This window comes from Poecilia mexicana, unplaced genomic scaffold, assembly GCF_051168715.1.
Source record: "Poecilia mexicana isolate PSO_F unplaced genomic scaffold, ASM5116871v1 scaffold_15, whole genome shotgun sequence".
NCBI classification, from domain to species: Eukaryota; Metazoa; Chordata; class Actinopteri; order Cyprinodontiformes; family Poeciliidae; genus Poecilia; species Poecilia mexicana.
In genome coordinates this window covers 25,705,536-25,725,758 of record NW_028263384.1, presented here as the reverse complement: position 1 = coordinate 25,725,758, position 20,223 = coordinate 25,705,536, and the positions used below count along the sequence as shown (strand labels likewise).

At 38.5% G+C, this 20,223-nt stretch overlaps 1 protein-coding gene across 4 annotated transcripts in view; it reads right to left on the bottom strand.

Annotated features, from left to right (window-relative positions):
• Positions 1 to 20,223, bottom strand: part of klc1b (kinesin light chain 1b) — a 28,690-nt gene that overhangs the window by 2,264 nt on the left and 6,203 nt on the right. The window contains exons 2-14 of one of the 4 annotated variants that reach the window (XM_088013062.1): positions 18,386 to 18,656; positions 17,957 to 18,187; positions 16,576 to 16,657; positions 15,960 to 16,188; positions 15,766 to 15,853; positions 14,377 to 14,478; positions 13,361 to 13,534; positions 12,784 to 12,883; positions 11,490 to 11,542; positions 11,115 to 11,182; positions 10,828 to 10,936; positions 10,336 to 10,461; positions 513 to 5,140 (exon numbers count right to left, since the gene is read on the bottom strand). In XM_088013062.1, the coding sequence (XP_087869188.1) occupies positions 5,135 to 5,140; positions 10,336 to 10,461; positions 10,828 to 10,936; positions 11,115 to 11,182; positions 11,490 to 11,542; positions 12,784 to 12,883; positions 13,361 to 13,534; positions 14,377 to 14,478; positions 15,766 to 15,853; positions 15,960 to 16,188; positions 16,576 to 16,657; positions 17,957 to 18,187; positions 18,386 to 18,634 (1,617 nt within the window). In that variant the 5' untranslated portion in view covers positions 18,635 to 18,656 and the 3' untranslated portion in view covers positions 513 to 5,134. Of the gene's footprint in view, positions 1 to 512; positions 5,141 to 10,308; positions 10,462 to 10,827; positions 10,937 to 11,114; positions 11,183 to 11,489; positions 11,543 to 12,783; positions 12,884 to 13,360; positions 13,535 to 14,376; positions 14,479 to 15,765; positions 15,854 to 15,959; positions 16,189 to 16,575; positions 16,658 to 17,956; positions 18,188 to 18,385; positions 18,657 to 20,223 lie in introns of those variants that run through there. The other 3 variants (XM_088013059.1, XM_088013061.1, XM_088013060.1) reach the window with 3 other exon arrangements.

Here is a 20,223-nt window from a genome sequence, read left to right as displayed (position 1 = left end):
AAAACATGCTGAAGAACAGATGCTGCCATGCAGACATGCCTCAGTTATAGTTAGATGTAGAAATGTAAAATCAGGCAAACTCATGCATTAAGCCAGGTTCCTGCTGTGCATTTTTCTTCTTAATCTAAACTAGCTAGAGCCAAAGTGATCACTAAAAACAGGATCAGGCAGTCATTATTAAGGGAGTCTTAGCAGAAGTCAACACACACTTCTGTGGTCTGTTGATTACATAAGACAAGTTACACTTTAAACAAAGCATAATATGCCTCTGTCATCATTTGCATAGGCGTACCAGCAAAAAGCAGCTTGTTCTACATTTACTGGTCCCTGGTAGACGTGTAAAAGGGCTTAAAATAAGTTATTTATGTATTGCATTAGCGTAATCATAAAACGACAAGCTGAAGTGAAGTCAGAGAGATTTGGAGCAGGAATGTTTGGGATCCGGTACAATTAAATATCCATCATTCAATTGTACAATTTTGTTTTGCACAATGTTTTTAACATTTGTAGCCTTTTTTCTTGTGTATTTGTTTAATTTTTCCATTTTGAGCAAACAAATCTGGGTTTTCCCAAACAACCAAAGTCTTTTCCTCCTTTAAAAAGGTGTCAGAGGCCATATTACCTGCTATTACCTGCTTCAGTAACCTTCTCTGCACTATGATCAGACATCCACAGTCAACTGAATGAGAGGCGACCAGAGAGCAGCTGAAACACCAGTCATCAACACTTATGATGCGAAAAGCAAAATCTGACATTTTGAAACTGGAGACTAGGCATTTCTCTATGTTTTGTCTGGACACGGTTAAACGGCTCATCAGCTGAATTATCAACGAATCCCATCTAAACAGAGTAAACATGCTAGTGTTAGCCTAGCTCTTCAGCTAACTGTTCATTATGAAAACAGAAGGGAGGCTTTTTTGAAACTACAACACGTGTGTCAACTCGGATACATGCTTAAAATCCAGTCATAAAGCTATGCTGCCTGTATTTGAGGCATGCTAGTAGCTTAGCTAACTCTGTGCAAGATGTGTCAAATTCAAGGCCAGGGGGCCAAATTCAAGGCCGCCATAAGTTTTTATCTGAGGGCCAAATAAGTAGAAATTTCAAGATAACAGTTGCAAGCTTAAATATGATTTTAACAGTCAAATTAAAGCAGTTTATATCTGTATACTGCTAAGTTACAAAATTGTGAGATGTTCAATATTTAATTCTAAGTAGTACTCATCAAATGCAGCTATTTATTAATATTTTAACAGTTTGCTAATGGATAGTTTTATCAATACATTTTGCCACAAATGGAAGGATTTTCATAATCTTGAGGCGAAAAAATGAAAATAAATGTAACTTTGATGAAGACTGACGACTCAGGGGGCTAAGAGTTAAGTCTAATGCTGAGGAAATAAAATTTGTTCTTTTGCAGCATTTTATAGCTAAGGTTTTTGCGTAAATCAGCAAAAACATAATTTTTGAAAACCAATTAGTAACGTGCATATATTTTCCTCTTTTGTCTTCTTCACTGTGAATGGTGCCACGGTGAACTTGTGTCCTCATCCCACTTTTTTTATTTTTAAATTATATTGCCAGCTGCAGACATGGGCAGGCTTAGGCAAGCAGGGAGATTCTTACAGCCGTTCTGTGACTTATGAGGATTATTTGTACAGTTTTAGCCAATCATGATAAGCATAACTTACTACTAAAGTTAATTTCTAAAATATTCACTGTTTAAATCTTTTGAACAATTTCAAAATATTATCTTAATCCATTTTCTATCTTTGTTTAAACAAGATTTCTCACACCAACAGCCAATGTAGTGAGAAATCGATCGGCAGGCAATGATTTCTTTGCGATTGTCCTTATAATGATGAGACTATGAGTCATACATTTTTTCAATTTTACATAAATAAAAACCTTCCGTTGCCCATTAAAAGTTATTTTAACCATTTCCCACCAAAAACTGTACTAAAACAGTCATAGAAGAACTTGAATGTTTCATAGAAACTAATGGGGGCTTGTTTCTTTACCTGCTACTGCAGCTAGGGATGGGCGATATGGACTAAAACTTTTATCATAGTTAGTTTACTGCAATAATGATCAAAGTGACGATAAACTGGCCTCTTCCAGACTTCATTTACATAAGGAAATGTGATTTTGTCACTAAGGCTGCACAGTCACTGTGCGCAGATTTTATTTTTTTATGTACTGACTTTTATTAATAACTTCATGAAACTGAGGGAAAAATAGTAAAAATGCAGACAATAGAGCCCATTTTTGAGTTTTTATTTATCACTGTCACAACAAATCTAAATTCCTATGATTGTTTATTGTTAAAAAATATATTTTCTGTGTGATAAATGCCCTTCCTTAGTTGATGTCAACCTAGAATAGTTTGTTCTCTGGTCTTTCCCATTTTCACCATGGTTCTGTTATGTGAACATAACATAAACATTGTCTTGGCCTTCACTTGTTTTATGTTTGGGATGCTACCGTGTTAAAAGTTATTTTAGTGAAAAGTTAAAAATCATCTTTACGTTCAAGATGTTTCTTTTAAATTCTTTCCTGTGGTTATGCTACTGCAAAGACTTCACTTCAGAGTCTTTTTGCAGACTTTTCATGTAGTACCAATAACTTATTAAAGGAGCTTTAACTAAATGATCAAGCAGAGCAAATTGAGATTTTTAACAGTACAGAAAATAAACATATTTTAGTTGCCATAGTCACACTTTATCTTTACACCACAGTATCTTATCCACCCACCCAAAGTTAAACCAGCTGCAGTGTAGGAGCATCACCAGCAGGGGGCGATGCAGGCACTTAGAGATGGAGATTGATTCCTGCTTTGCTGCAATTCTGCAGCTCGCATTCATGTTTTCATCCAAAGCAGAGAAAGACACAGTGTTCACAAATGAAAAACTTTATTTGAGAATACCAACAAGTGTTGATGCATTAATCGTCACAATGCAGAATGGTGAATATATAGATATAATGCAGTTCTACATACTAAGATAATGCTTATAGAGCTTATGGTTTTTGTTCTTTCACAAATAGAAACAGAATCCCACTCTATATGTTGAGAACAGACAGTTCAATAAATAAGCAAGCATTCCACTAACAACAATATCATCATAATTGAGTGAACACTGTATTATTTTTCTTTTGTTCAGAGTTGCGTTAGATGTATAGGCGTACTCAATGGAAAGGAATGAAGAATCAAGGCATGTAGCACATTGAAAAGCCATAGAGTGAATGCACTTGTCGAATCTATAAATACAGCCTACAGTTACACTTCCAAGATGTTAATTTCATTTACATTCGGTTAGGGTAAACCGTGAGGAGACACTCGCACTGAATTCCTGGTGCCAAAACAACATGATTCACCAAAGTTACAATATCTACGCTGAGCAAGAACTAAAAAGGCTCGAAGCTTTGAGTTCAAACTACGGTTTCCAACGCCAGATTGGTTCACTGTGACTGTACCACTGAAACGAGCACATGATCACACTGACATCTGTAAAGTTACACCATTAGGTTACATCTGCAATGCCATCGGAGCAAAGAATTCTGGGTATTTGCATTAAAAAAAAGGGATCAAAATCCAACATTAATGGCAAGGTAATCTCTCATGTGGTTCATAGTTGAGCTGACTGCTCCAGCTGCTCTCTGCTCTACATGTCAAACTCATAGTTCTGGTCAGACGTTTACATACACTCATCCTCAGCCTCAACATTATGTTATTAACGATTTATTAATAGTGGATCATGTGTAATACACAAGCGTAATTTAGTGAAATGTTATTTTTTCCTCAATTATGGCTGTTTATTATTTTTTGGTCAAAGTATTTCTCAATACAATTTTCTTGTCCTACTACACACTGCATGATAGAATACCAGCAAAAGTGATTTTTAAAAGTCCCCCCCCCCCGCCCAATTTTAACTTGTGCATGTTCTTCTAAAATCCATCCATGAAATTTAAATTGTTAAGAAATTTCCACACTGGTCTGTGTGTGTTGATTCCTCTCCACAGCTGCGCGCGCACAGACTTTGGCAGATGTTTTACAGATGGTTCGAACCGGGAACCTCTGGGTCTGCACTTCCTGCCGCCACCCAGAAAGATGAGCAATTGTAAACATCACGCCAGAACCGTATCTTGGCATAACCGAGCCTTTCTTGAACACCATAGAATCCAAGGACACCGCAAGCTGGTGGGAGCCACCAGAACATGTTACCATGGCAACAGTAGCTTTCTGTCATCAGGCAAAACTTCTCTCATTAGCAACAGGCAACGCTCACTACAGCCTTTACACTGGGCCAAAACGTATCAAAAGCCTTTAAAAAAAATGTAAACAATGATGATACAAGAGAACCGACAACACCTAACGTGAAAATAAAAAAAAAATGGCAACGATCACTTTTCTTCAGCTAGGCTGCACAACCTTCATTGGATATCATACAGTACCATTTCTGAACCAGGCATAAGGTTAAAACTTTACTAAATAAACTTCTGTAAAACATAAAGTGGCGAAATCCAGGCACCAAGATGGCAGCTCAACTTTTAGGCTTCAACAATTTCCGTGAGATCATGCAGATAAACTAAACTGTAGAAATTAATATTTTGACTCCATGATAACTCTAAACATTTATTTTCCCACCCTCAGATGTACTAACTAGATAAATAAATCTACTATGCCCACGTTAAAAAGTATAAATAAATTCTGCCGAGGGGGAAAAAAACACGTACAAGTGACGTTCTCACAGGGATAGATTACACACACACGCATACACACACACACACACACAGACACACACACACTCATAACAACTTCCTCTAATGTCAAAGTGAGAGAAAGAGCTGAAAGAAAGACTTCTGACATTGGTTAGTGACAGGAAAGTTTAAGAAGAGCAGAGATGAGAAGACCAAACGTCCCAGCAGTGGCCAGTTGAGCAGGGAAGAGAGATGACAACCAGGAGGGGGGGGGGCTTTCTGAGTCTCTGCTGCAGAGGGGGTGGGGGGGCACCGGAGACGGAAGAGGAGTTGTTGGTTTGTAGGGACAAAGGAGCCCAGAGGGAACGACAACACACATCCCTTTGTTACTGTGTTGGGGGGAAGGAGAGAAGCATGAAGGAATAATCTTGATGGCTTAGGCCTGATAAACGAGAGAGAAGAGAGACAAAAACAAGGACAAAAAAAGGACAGACATTGTAAGATTAAAAAGCTCTGGGTTGGGCTTCCTGTGCTACAGCTCCCTGACTTCTGACACGTCTGAGGTGCATCGATCCTCAGGCATTACATTTGTAGACTCACATTTTCTAAATCTGACAGCTAATTTATAATACGTTTAAAAAAAAAGTGTATAATAGACATTAAGAGCACCATTAAAGAAATTATCAGGTGATTTCTTGACTATTTTAGCAAGATTCAGATGTCCCACCACCCGAATCTTAACTTTTTATTCATGCTAATTCTCCGTGTTTATATAATATTTTTATTAGTCTGGGTTAATTCACTTGTTTATCTATTGGTACTCCTTTTTCAGACTTACTTGTTGTATTTCATACCTCTAATCAGACTATTTTTAAACAAACCAAAGCATATGGTTTTATTTTTTTTTTGGTATTTTTAAGTATTTTCAAGTATGGAGATAAGTGGTGATAAATAAAAATCTGATTTTCAGATTATTTAACTTGTGCAATCTGGTTATCTGGTTAAGTGCCAGATAACTTTTATAGATATGACAAATTGTAACCACATTGTTACCAAAATAAATGACTTTCTGCTGCTAAATATTTATTAAAAATGTAAAAATATTTCCTTACAGTAGATTAGGACCAGATTATAGAAAGTTATGATAAATCCTCAGGTTAAAGGCAGCTAAAAATTAATGCATCAACATAATCTGATGTAGATGCGACCATTTAGTTCACAAAAATACTCAGGGACAAAACCTTACATTATATTTAGCAAAAATAAAATTCAATTTACTCAAAAACTAAACAAAAAATGCATTATATTGTAGAAGAAATTACCAGAATATTGTCTGGAAACACTAATGTTTTTTTTTTTCCACAGTTGGAAATGGGCAATTACTGTGTTATTCACAGTTAATTACAGTTATATAACGGTTAAGTGCAATGTCTTATTTATTGGAGCTTGATTTGTTTTTTGAGGCTCTGACCGCAGTGACAGATTTATAGAAAAAAAAACCCTGATGAATTTTAAATATTTTTAACCTTCTTTTTGTAGAGAAATATCACAACAATGTGATAAAAGCCTATTTGTATGGAAGAAATATTGTCTCATTAGAGTTAGGCATTTTAATTGTTCTCATATGCAATTATGTATGAAGTTTGTTTCTTTCTTTTAAATGTTCCAGTAAAAGAAATAAAAAAAAATCACCTGCAAATGTGACACCAAAGCAGTCAGTACCAAATCGAGTCGGGCGGCTTTCAGCCAATCAGATTACGCTTCTTTGATCACATGACACCAGTGCAGCTGGTTAGCAGGGTTTCATGAAGATGTTTTTCTCTTAAACAGAGACCATTACAGAACAGGCAATTATTGACAGTCACTGGAGATTCGTTATGGTTTCATTTACTCAAACTGAGTGAAATATTTCACAGACCCGGTATCACATGATCAAAGTAGCGTAATTTTGATTGGTTAAAGCTGCTTGACTCAATCTAGAGCTGAATGCTTTGGTTTGAGTCACTAAAAGGTCATCACATCTGCAGGCGAATTTCTGAAGCTTAATTTTTTGGTGGCAAATATCAAATTAAAAACATTCATATTTTTCATTTGATAAAAACTTCAATGCCATTAATTCAATGTCTAAAAACAAACCTTTCCGTTTTATATTTCTTCCATATATATTGCTCACCCAAGCTGGAATATAGTAAAATTCAGGATTTCTATCCCTGAGATAATGCTGAATTTGTGTGACGTGAAAATGCTGCAGCATAAGAGCTGCATTTCATTATAAAAAATAGAAGTCAACCCAGAAAGCTGCAGTCAGATTAGCGATGCAGTCTTTGTGACTCAGCTCTTTTTATTTTCTCCTTGGGTACTGGAAAGTCTGAATCTGGCAGAGAGTGCACAGTAACTGACTGTGCACTGCAGATGCAGCACATGATGCACCAAGTACTCTGAGAAAACCTCATTTTAACCAAACAAACTAAACTAAACCTCGAAATCCCAATAACAACACTGAACTATGTTCCATCACTAACAAAATATTTCTCATTTCCTCGCTCTGCATCACCCCGCCCAGGTTTGTTTTCATTAACAGGGAGAGTACAATCCACTGATTGCCAGGGGGGAAAATTTGATTGGCAGGCTGATTGGTTGTCATGGCAAGACAAATCAACAAAGAAACATGTTAGTGGTGAATGAAGGATGGGAAAAGCAAAAAAAAAAAAAAAAACAGAAGAGGTTTGAAAAGCAGTGCATTAAATGCGAAAATCAAAACTCCTGCAGGCACACGTACACTTTTCACAGGTCAAGTCATGCTTTTAGTGAGACATGAAACTAAATGAACCCAACACACAACCACAAACGTGTTTGTGAAACAGCTGTGATGTCATCGGGTTAGCAATCTGTACACCAAACTGGTTCAAGACACACTTGATGAGATTCTGTAAGCAGACAATTAAATAATGTGGCAAAAGGTAACAAGAGAAAGCAGATGGGTATCAGCTCCGACACGAAATCCTTTGAATGTCTAAAGCGAGGAAGACGATGGGTCTTTAAGTGCTTGTTCATTCCAACAACGGCTAGCTGAGCTACATGGCATGTTTTTACATTTGTAAATAAATGGATGGATGGAAGTAATTAACACTTTAAGTAAACAGGTCAAGCTTTCAGAAACGATGAGCAAATAGAGACATTTTCTCACTCTCCTCTTACAATGGACTGCACTTTTGCATGAATGGACATGCGGTTAGATCGACTGCTGTTAAGCTTGGAAACAGTTTTACATGTATTAGCACCTTGGTGAGGATGTGGACAAAGCCTTAAATTAATCTTTCACTGCAGTAGGATAATCACTCAATGAATAGTTTAATAGAAATCCAGCCTTTTATTTGAAAGCATTTAATAAATTTAGGAAATAAAACCTCATATTTCAAAATAAATCAATTATTGGTGCCATTTTCTTTCAGGTCATTTCCAGAAAACCGAAAATGTGTCCAGATCAAATCTTTCAGTAGGATAATGATCTAAAACAAAAAGCCAAATCAAGGCGGAACTCAAAATCAGCCTTCTTCCATGTTCATCTAACACCCAAAACCTGTAGAAAACCTGCGGTGTAAACTGAAGATACGATAGAAAAACAGACAAGCCAGGCCGGTGGATCATCTTGGGTGCATTCACAACAGCCCAGTTCAGTCCGCTTTAGTCAAACTCCAGTTCATTTGTCTAGGAAGTCCAGTTCATTTGGGAAGGTGTGAATGCGTAGTCAGACTCTAATGCAGAGAAAAAAGTCCAACTCTTATCCGAATTGAAACCTAGGAGTTGGTTAGGTAAAGGTGAACTCTGGTGCAATTCAAATGCATATTTGGATGCAAATGGACCAGAGATCCCTCCAAAAGCAGGAAGTAAAACAGATGAACTGGTTTTTCGAAGGGTTTCGGTCGTTTAGCCCGTTTAGCAGTGTGAACGAGAACTTTATCAGCTGAAAATGGAACAAATGGTGCAATTTTGGTCCCCAATTGAACCAAGTTGTAAAGACCTGAAAGCACATCAGTCAAAATCAGACTTTTGGGTCAAATTTGGCATGCAGTGCAACTATATTTTCCCCCTCAAGATAAATCCAAATATCAGATTACTTTGCTGTTGCGTTGGCGTGCCAATCAAGGCAATCCCTCCCAAAAAGGTGGAAAACAGAAGCTTTATGGACAGGCGGGAAGCATAATATTTGTTCACAATCATACAATATAGACCTTGTATGTGTAAGAAAATATGACATTTCTCAACAAATATCAAGGTTTTTGATATTTGTTTATGATAATTTAGTCTTTAAATTTTTAAAGACTAAATCTTTAAAATTAAAGACTAAATTAAACTTAGTCTTTAATTTTGGCCAAATGAGTGATTGAGTTAAACTCCTGGTCGTCTCTGTACACTACAATCTTATGAAATGTTATAGCAGAAAACTACATGTCAAGATGGCGTAAAGGCTGGATTTTTCTCTTTTTATTACCTCACTGCAGCAGAAGCTGTATTCATTTAAAGGCTTCTTACACATCTCTACCAGCGGAGCTTTCACATTCACACTTTAGTACTAAAATAACCCCACAAAATTCCTACATTAGGAAAAGCAACAGAGCTCAGGGTCAACAGACATTTCTCAGTCATGTGAAAACAGACGTGGTCCATTAGTGCATGTTAGGGGGGTGAAAGTGGCAGGCTGGAACATGCATGCTTACGCTGACGCAGCGCGAGGTGAGGCTGCATTCAAGTGAACGAAGAGGCACAAGCTCAAGCTAAGGAAAGCATCCCCGCTTTGTTGATGAAGAGGAGCTAATTTTCAGCTGCCACACCCGTTTCATTCTTGCTGCTGCAGGTTTTAGACTCAAACCTCTTTGAAACCCAATCGGTATAAAGTCCTGATCTGGGTCAAAACATCAGCAGACAGGGCGGGCTCCTTGTGCTTATTGTGTTAGCGGCTAACCTCGTTAGCTGTGCTCGCATAGGTGGATGCGAATAGGTATTATGTTACCAAGGCGACAGGGACTGAGCGTGTGCCTTTTTCCTACTGTTTCACTTGCACAGAAGCACTGCCAGCAACAGAACCACTCGTTCCAAATCAACAAAAGACATAAGCAGGGAGTTTAGAGCAAACTGCGAGGCTGAAAACAAAAAGGCGAGCATGCCAAGACACTCAATCAGCTTTATGACACCAGGGTCACTTCAGGACAAAGACAAGATCTGTCCGCAGAGAGTCGATGGGATGGTACAGACTCAGATCACTACATGGCTCTGCACCTGTTTTGGAGACATTTATATCACCTAAATAATAACAACAGGCATCTTAAAACAGGTTGGTATTGTGTTTTTTGTCGCTATATAATATTTTATTATGAATAAAGTGCAGAGCCAGGGGTTAGCATCCTGTTAAATGCACCAGCTTATTCAGCTTATGTTCCAGAGAGAAGTTAGCTTCCAATCATCATGTAGCACTGTGCCATCTTTAAAAAAACAGCAGGAAAAAGTAGCAGTGAAGTTCTGTACCATCCCTTCATTTCTCTGAAATCGCAGACACCGCCTGGTTTTTCCAGACGGGTCATGTTTACTCTACAATAGTGGATTTGTACTCACCCCGTTCCACTCCACGCCCATACTCACTTCCTCGCCGGTCTCAGAGCCGCTCTCGTACTTAACGCTGGTCAGGCTGTCTCTGCTCCTCCGCCTCTCACCGTCTGTATCTTTCAGAATCTCCACCACACGCGTTTGGTGGATGGGGTCGATGCCCTGCAGAGGAACAAACCTGATTAGATCAAGCTGCAGATGCAGAAATTAGCTTGTGTAAATTCGTCAGAGTAGAAAGTTTTATGGGGGGGAATTAAGGTGATTTCACATTTCCTGTCCGTCCGTCACGTTTTCAGCGACAAACAAGTATCTTAGATGATTGTGAGATGGCAGTGATGTTAGATGGGAGAGGTGGAAGCTCTATGGGAGCCAACAGAGACGAACCACTTACTGTGTTGCTCTGGATCCATAGCATTGCAGGGAAAGGGAAAGAAATACAATGAGATTTGCTTTCTTAAATAAAAAAATAAAAAAAACAGGAACCGTCATGCAGAACAGGGCCGTTTCTATTTAGCAGATGTCGCTGACCTGCTTGCGAGACCTCACAGCACACTCCTCCAGCGTCTCCGCTGCCTCTAGTTTGCCCTGGCGGCGGTACAGAGCACCGAGGTTCCTCAGGGTAGTGTTCACTGTAGGGCTGCATGGAAAGAGACAGAAATTTACTCAAAAAGGTTACAATGTAAATCCTGACGTAAAAGGGACAGGCAAAAGAGAAAATGCGGTAAAGATGGCGTTAAAGATTTCCACTGAATCAAAAGTTGACCTAAACTTAGAGCTTTTACGGCTGAGTCATAAATCACGGTTATTGGCATCACCTGTTGACTTTGCAGGCCTTGTACCAGCCTCCGTACTCTCCATATGGGGTGTTGTCTCTGTGTTTGCCCTGGAAGTAATTCAGTGAGCAAAAGAGAAAGAAAAACCGGTGTTTAGACCTGATAAGCAGCATTTTTCTTTGCTTATACATTTGTGTCTGACACATCGTTTAAAAAGAGGAATATTTTAATCTTCTGGGCGATAAGGTTTAAAAGTAAAATCTCAGATTTGTTTCGTATCAAATGCGATTTCTGATTTTATCGCATTTTTTTCCATTTCTTTTCTAAAGAAGAAATTACAAACAACAGAAAATGTTTTGAAAAAGTAGCTATAATTTCAGTTATCCCTCCTGTGAGTATGGAGGGCAGCTTTCTCACCTTGCTCATCTCCTCTCTTTCCTCTGCATGCATCCAGATGGGCTTGTTCTCAGCTGCAGACAGACAGGAGAGAGTGTCTACATACTGTACAACTGGGATGCAACGGACCTTCTAAATCTGGACTCAAACACTTTGTGATGCATTTATTTTTATTCATGTTTGAATTGAGCAGAGATTACAGTTCCATAAGTGAAGAAACACAGGATATTAAAACGGAAAACAATGGAGCTTATCTATTAAACTGAATAGTGCAATAAAACTAAACAAATATCTGAGATCTTACTGGAAAAAGTAAGAACAGGAATAAAAAAAGTCTTGAAAATCTTTAGTATTCAAGGGATTATTTGGGAAAGTTGCATGTTTAAGAAAGCATACTGAGAAAATAAACCACATGAACTTCCTTGTGAAAGTTTTTGTACCACTAAATGATTATAAAACTGAGTAACAGGGCTCTTATAGATGAAAAAAGACAACATGGTCACAGAGGAATTAATTTCTGCCAAAAAGCAAAGAAATATGGAGAATAATTTTCACTTACTTAAAAAACTCTGATCGTTTGATGCAGAAATTATTACAACTTTCTATAAGTTAAAGCATAAATTTGATATTCAAACTAAGATATTAATCTGACATTATACAAGTCAGAAGTTTGAAAGAAAAAACTGCAGTATTATGACTTTTTGACATCATAGAGTATACAAGTCTTTTCTTATAAATATGTGAAATGAATCTCAAAATGTACTCCTCCATGGCCAGTTCTTTTTTTCATCGACAATGACTTGTATACTCCATCGTAGTTATTCAGTACCTTGTGTCACAGATCATGCACCATATAAAATCTCAATAAAACACATGGAAACGTGTTATTCAGGAGGTATGAATGCTTTTTGCAAGGCAGTGAATGAAGGGAATGAATCCGACATTCTTCAAGTTTCGCCACTTCATCCTTGAACTTTGAGACTGAAAAGATGATGTGACATTGTTGCTGAATGCTGCATGAAAAAGTCTTCTTAGGAGAATGAGAGAGGCTTTTCTAAAGAGGTGAAGAAAGCAGACTAATGATTTCTGATTTCTTTTCAAAGAGTTATCCTTCAAACAAGCAAACTCTTGATTTTCCCTGAGTCATTCTGTAAAGTTTAGGTTCTATAAGTGGCAACCTGCTTAGAAAGTGATCCACTCACTGACCATCTGTCCTTTATTGATTTGATTTAACGCAGTGCATTTACTCAGAAAAACTAAAATCTCCAACAGAACAGCCTCAGTGTGAGCTTCAGCGTCCATCATGGGCTCTTACCATCAACCGATCCAAACTCTTTCTCATGAGCACGGGTCAGGATCTCTTTGTACAGAATCTCAGCCTCTTTGTATTTCCCCTGTTTGAGGAAGCAGGAAGCCTGACGGAGAAACAGATGAGAAGACACATTTAAAGATGGATGCTTTTGACTCTAAAACCTCCTGAGGAGAAGAATCCATCTGCATATGAGTCACGCAGGAACAACACTGCAGCATGCAGCCTTCACTGGGAAGAAAGTAAGGTAGACAAAGGACACTAACCGCCACAAAAATCCAACTTCTTATGCTCACAGAGAAAACTGTGCTTAACTGAAGTCAAGGACACTATTAGTGAAAGAAATGAGCTGGATACATGTCAATCAAAGTGAAAACTTTGCAGGCAGAATTCAATTTGTAAAGATTTATTCCTCTGCAGAACTCAACCTCAGAACAGCGAAAGAAAAAAAAAAACTCTTCAGAACACAAAGTCATCTTCCTGTCACTTTACCTTGAAACAGGCTTAGTGTTTATCTCGCTCAACGTGAGCCGAGTAATAAACAGAGCTTTTAAACCAAAAGGAGAGACGTTGCGTTTCTCACCAGGTTGTTCTTGGTTTTGGCCACGTTGGGATCGTCTGGACCCAGCCGGCACTCGTAGATCTCCAGGGCGCGGCAGTAGTAATACTCCACCTCCTCATATTTGCCCTGGTTCTGGCACAGCAGGGCCAGGTTGTTCAGCTGCTTGGCTACATCTGGGTGGTCCTTCCCCAGAACCTGACGGCAATCCACAATGAAATGTTTTAATTTAACTTTTTACTTTATCTTTGCGCTATAGCTGCTCCCACAAATCAGCTGGTGACTGAGACTAGCAGACTTTAGGACAAGATCCAGAAATGTAAACATTTTTTACTGAGCTGTTTTCAGTATGAATATGTTTAAAACGAAGTCAGTGGAACCACAGAAGTCATGAGACGCTATTGAAACGAAAACAATCTCTGCAACATCTCAACATACGTCTTTGTTTCGTTCAGGCTGAAGGAACCTGAGAGAGAACAAAACTTAGGGCAGATCACAGGAAGGCTGAGTGTATAACAGCAAAGTCGCTCTATTTTGACCTCCATCTGCCAGGAAACATTCTGGATTTAAAAAGACACGTTGGCACCTTTTTGGAAATCTCAGTGTAATGATAGCCTTTTGTTTTTTGCAATTGTTTTTGTGGTTTTGTGCAATTGATTGTTGCTATATTAGAAATATTTTCACTATTTTGTTCCTCATTAAACCCATTCAAAAATCTACATACAGAAGAAAAAAGATTAGAATAAAAATAATAAACAGACAGGGCACAAAAACAATCTTTATCACACATTATAACTTGACATTGGCTAAAGCATAATCCATCTGCCTCTCTTCCCCTGTGCCTGGTATTCATTTCCAGCTGCTCTCTCAATTAAAACCCTCAACTCCTCCTCCAACCAGGGAACAGCCCCCAGTAGAAACTTCACGCTCAATTTAAGAAAATAATTTTCTCTTTACTCTATTCATAGCTGACGCCCCTGAGGTGAGGTCTTCCTGCGCGGTGGACGGCAGCGCTGAAGCAGTGCGGGGATGCGACCTACCTTTTCTCTGATCTCCAGGGCTCTCTTACAGAGAGGCTCGGCTTCCTTGTACTTCCCTCTCTTTCCGTACAACACGGCCAAGTTGTTCAGCGTTGCAGCAACCTGGACACAAACACAGACAGACAGCATAATTAGAGCTCCCTCTTGCTTTTGTACTCACTTCACTTCAGGGCTTTTTCCACTGTAGTCCAGAGAGCGAATTAACTCTTTCACAGAAAGAAGCTCAGTAAAGCTTTCCTTACAGCTCAAACCTCTGAGGCGGTTAATACATCCTGTCAAAAAGCAATGAATTTATGAAGTTCAGAGCTTCAGCAGTGTGTTTTATTAGCTTACTTTGACATCTCAGAAGTGTTTCTGCAGAAAGCTATAAGGTAATTTCTAAAATTCACCACAAAAAATGGATTACCCTCCTTCTTAAATTTTCTAATCGGCACTTTTACAGATGCAACTTGATAAATTGGAATATCATAGAAATCTTAATTAAATCCAGTAATTCAGTTAAAATAGTAAAACTCATATAGATTCATAACACAAAAGCATTTATTTCAAACAATAATTTAGATGACTGAGGCTCACTGCTTATAAAAACCCAAAATTCAGTCTCACTGAAAATTTTAAGATCACAAACACAAAAAAAAAAAAAAAAAAATTATAAATATTAAGTTCTGGTAACTTTATTCTGCCAAACTTTTTTCTTCCACTTAACTTTCCATTGCTATGTTGAACAAGCACACCATAACATAGAAAGGACATAACATTTCTATATTAAACCTTGCTTCTGCACCGTTTTCTACCACATTTCTTCCGTCCACTTAACTTTCAATTAATATGCTTGGAAACAACGGAAATCACTGAACAAGGAATAACATAGAAATATCACAACGTTTCTGTATTAAAATAGTCTTGCTTACTATCCTTGCCATCCACTCAATTTTCCATTAATATGGGTAGATGCAGCACTCTAAAACAGACAGTTTTCTAAGAAGGGATCTTTTGTGACTTATCCTCCTTTTCTCTATAAAGTCAGCAACTTTCCCTATGATTGCAGGCCATAATAAGGTCTTAACCAAACATTTTTGTATTAAAAATATATTTAAATCAGTTTTCTTTTCTAATTTTGTTATGAAGGCATGATTTTTAGAAATTAACAGAAATAAATGCTTGAATTTTTTCATTATGTGTGTAATTAATCTATCTTTATCAGGGCTCTCCAACTCCAGTTTTGAGCATTTCTATCCCGTAACTTCCCTTCTCCAGTAAATCTGAACAAACGACGGTAGACAATCTACAGAGCTGGTTTTTCACATGCATGTTCACCAGTTACATAAAATAAACAATCTGAAGTAACAGATGGCTGTGAGCATGCTGCCATGACAACCGGATGCTTACAGCTGGGTGGTCTTTGCCCAGGGTTTTCTCACGGATGGATAGGGCATCATTGAGCAGATGGGCTGCCTCTTTGTATTTGTTTTGATCCCTGGATGATTGGAAAAACAGAACATGATCAGAGTAATAAAACCAAAACAAACCCTGACCTTAAAGAGAAGTTTTCAATGTTTGTTTGGTTTTTTCCCCATTTGTACCTGTAGACCAAAGCCAGGATGTTGAGCATGGTGGCGACATCAGGGTGGTCATGTCCAGAGGTTTTCTCCAGGTCCTCCAGAGCCTGCTTGCAGAGGGGCACGGCCACCTCGTAGCGGCCCTGAGAGGCGTACTGGATCACCAGGTTGTGCAGGGTCCTCAGGCGGGCCGGGATTTCATAGCCGCCCTGCTGTGCCGCAGCCACAGCGGCGCTGTTGTGTTGGTGCTGCACTGTGGGAAGAGAACCCAAAACATTACAACAATGAGTCACTAGAAGGTTTCTGAGATAAATCTGGTTGAAATTCTTGTCACGACTAGCGCTGGGTGACAACTTGATTTAATACATTCATTGAATTTTTGGTTTTTGAAGATTTCATTTTTGGAAAATCTGGATTTTTTTCTTCGTCAGTGCAGTTTTTGGGTTTCCATAATTAAGAGTGATGTCGGCACACCCAGGCCCACCATCTTGTTTGACCGTTTCTATTTATTTAAACTTTGATTTCAACTAAACCCTGTACTCTGTTAACCCTACATAAAATACGGAGCAACCAATTGGTTTCAGAGATTAGTCTGTAGTCATTCCAGAACTAGAATTAAACATGTTTTGGTTTTACTTACTTCCTTGACCCTGCTCCTCTTCATCGTTAGGGAAGAGGTCATCCAGGTTGTCCTTTGGCGTTTCTCTGTCTTTCTCCTCCTGCTGGTAAAATGAAACCGAGCCATTAGACACTCCTTCAGACATCAGGGATAAAAAAAAATGCCAGACTTAAAATAAAATCTCACAAATGAAAGGAGCTGTACAGAAAATAAAACTCAAATCCTTGACAATAAGATGATTAAGGTAAATTAGAAAACACTCTTCATTGATTAAAATGGTTGTTATATCAAACAAATGTAAATGTTGGACTTGTAAGACGAAAACACTTTCAAAATTGACACAAAGTATCAAATGTTTCTATTTGTTACTTCCTGAAAGTGGAAACTGGAAGCGGTGGATAAAGTTCTTCCATCCAATAGTGTTCAGAATGATTTAAAGGCTAAAAATTGCAGCTTCTAATCTAGACAACCAACAGGGTCCCTGAGGCTTCAAACAGGAAGAGTTTCTGCTGATTTAAGTGGTTTGTAAATAAAAACCAATACAGCCTCGTTTTGGGACAGAGAATGTGGTAAGAAAATGCAGCGACTCGTTCTTCTTCACCCATCAATAAAGACTCTAATGTAGCTCATTCCTGGAAAAAGGGGATTTCTTACTCTGCAAACAGCAGCAGCAGTACTTTTGTCTTAAGTGACAACATGCAGTCATGGAAACTTGGCAAACTTAGAAATAAAAAAAACTGCTGGAATTAAAATTAGGCAACAACTAAATGTCATATATTTAGGCAACATTGAAATCCTAATAATTTAACACGATTACTGAGTTAGGAGGCACTATATATAAGGAAAAATACAGTGTTTTCTTTAAATACACAAAGACAATGACACTAAACTATAGCAAAAGTTGTGCACAAATGTGTTTGCATATGTTACATATTATAAAAGAAAAACAACAACAAAAAAGACTCCAGTCCACCTGATATTAGCCAGTAAGTCAGACTGGTGCACCTCCAGGGCTCACATTTACAGATAATCTGTGCTTCTCCTTATTCGCCAATTTCGCTTTGTTTTTGTTAAGTATCCACTGATAAAGCAATTTGTTTAGTACTGATGCTCATTCTGTGTTGTTTTGAAATAAAACTGATATTTGACCAAAACAAGAAAATGTTTCTGGTCAGACATGTTGCAAATTATCACTACAAAAGAGTGTAAAAAATGTTTTAGCATTTTTTAGTAACTGTGTCCCTTAAAGCTAATTGATGAGGGCAAAGCCAACTTTCTTTCACTTCTCCGGGATACAGAGAAGTGAAGAGCCCAACATGAAGCTAAATATTTTTACAATAAATCCCAAGAAAACTGAAAAAAAAAAAAAAAAACACATAGTTGAATGAAAGGCTTTACTTACGGTGGGCGAGACGTCTTCGTCATACTTTTTGAGCTGGTTCATGAACTCCAGGTGCTTCTTCTCCTCCTCCAGCTGGGCCACGCTCTGCTCACTCTTCTGCAGCTTCTGCTGGGTGTTGGCCAGCTCGTCCCGCAGCCACTGGTTCTCCTGGCAAAGCCTCCTGACCTGGGCACGCAGTTTCTGCTTCTCCGACTCCACCGCGTTCAGGTGGTTGGACAGAGCCATCATCACCTGGGTCGGAGACAGCGTCGAAGAGTGGGGACATTTAACAGGACAGCAGAAGGGGACAAGAGTGAAAAGTACAAATCTGGTCAGATTCAGAGTGAATCATGATCAGCATGCAGCCTCAGTATAGAATGAGGAAGCTGTGCGGAGGAAAAAAATACACTGAACAGAAGACTATCGTTTCTTCTCCTCTTCTCGCCTTACCTGGGCTTCTCCTAGTCCCAGCTCGATCATCTCCACCGACTTACGGAGCAAGTTGGACTTCTCATGGACCAGGTTGGCCTCTTCATCCTTCTTTAGGCACTTGATGGTCTCCAGCAGGCTGTGGAGGATGGAGTTGTGCTCGTTCTTCAGGGCCTCCAGGCCTTGGATTACCAGCTTGGTGTTGGAGATGATCTCCTCCTGGGAAAGCTTCTCTAGCTTCTCCTCCCGTGGATACATCATAGTTGACATGTTCTCTGGAGCTCAGGGAAACCTGAGGAGAAGAAAACAGGAAAAACACAGTAAAGGGTGCAGCTCAAAAACAAATACACAAACGGCCTTCAAAAGTGACCCATTATGCTTCCTGGAACAGATTATTATAGATGGAAGGATGGACTATGCGAAAAATGTCCATCACATTTTTTGAATAAAATCATTCTTAGATAATGAGATGCTAGTCTGATCAGTTCTGCCTATTCTGGATTCCTTTCAGAAATAGCCATTTTAGGGCATCTTGTCACTTTAAATCCAAATAAGCTCCTGCTGGCCACGCCCCCCGAACTCAACATTTACACTCGCACGTGAAAATGGCTGCAAACAGATGCGCAACTATACATCTTTGAAAAACATTAGTAGAACCCTCCAGTACACCCAATCAGGATGCAACAAGTGGTTTCTTTATGGTAAGTCAACAACAAAATACTTGTCTTTTCCAGCAGCCATTGTACATCACACACAACGGTAAAACTGACCAGATGGGCTGGAACTCAGCTTGTGTTGCAAGGTAATGGCGCAGTGCCCATTGATGGTGACTCAACATTTAAGAGGTTTTGAAACAGCTCATTTTCCAGACACAATTAACTCAGTCAAAAAACAGCTTGGCGTTTCTTTTTTAAGCATTAGAGACCCAAATGGAAGAATAAAAATGTGCAAAATGTGAATTGTTGCATTATCAATCCTCCTTTAAAATTTAAAGTTTGAATTAAGGTCAATATGAAGGCTGCAGAATATTGAAAAACATCCTGTTAAGATGGAACGCATTATCCTCACACACAATGTGACCTGGATCTTCTGTGCCAAGGGATCCAGAGATTTTCGTCACAGCGACACAGTGCAGGTGTGCCAGCTGATTTTTCTCAACTCCTGTGAGGCTTTTAAATTGTTTTTCTTTGAGGCCGGCAATGAGACTGTTGGAAAAGCTGAAGCTGCAGAGCTGAGATGAGTCATCAACAAAACCGAATAGGCTAATTGGTTAAAGAGGAGGAAGAGCAGTTTATTTGGTTGAGAGAGTTTAAAAAGATTATTGAAACAATTCATTGTAAAAAAAAAAAACATTTTATGCTACAGCAGCACTCTAAATGGGAAGACACTTTTTATAAGGAGGAAAAATAAATAAATATATCTTATGCAGATCTTTTAGAATAGCTAAAACAACCTATTGTCCTTCACCAATAGCAACCCTGGCTCTTCATAAATGCTTTAATTAATCTAAAAATAAGAGTGTTGACTCAATCTGTCAATATGTGAAACTATCTTGTATTTTACATTTCTTAATTAACCAACTCAATTGCACACATCTTCTGTTCTGGAGTATTTTTATTTTTTTTTTTACATCTAGACAGTATTTATGTTGAATTTTTGTCTTTACTGTACAGTACTTTATTTTTCATTATGCTTTTTATATACATTTTATGTTCTTTGTGTGAGTGCCTGTCATTTAGTTGCTGCTGCACAGAAATTTCTCCATTGTGGGGCAATAAAGAATAAATGTGTGCAAGCGAGGCAAAATTTAAAAGGTGAAGCTAAAATATAAATGTTGCTCATCATGATGATCTTTCAAT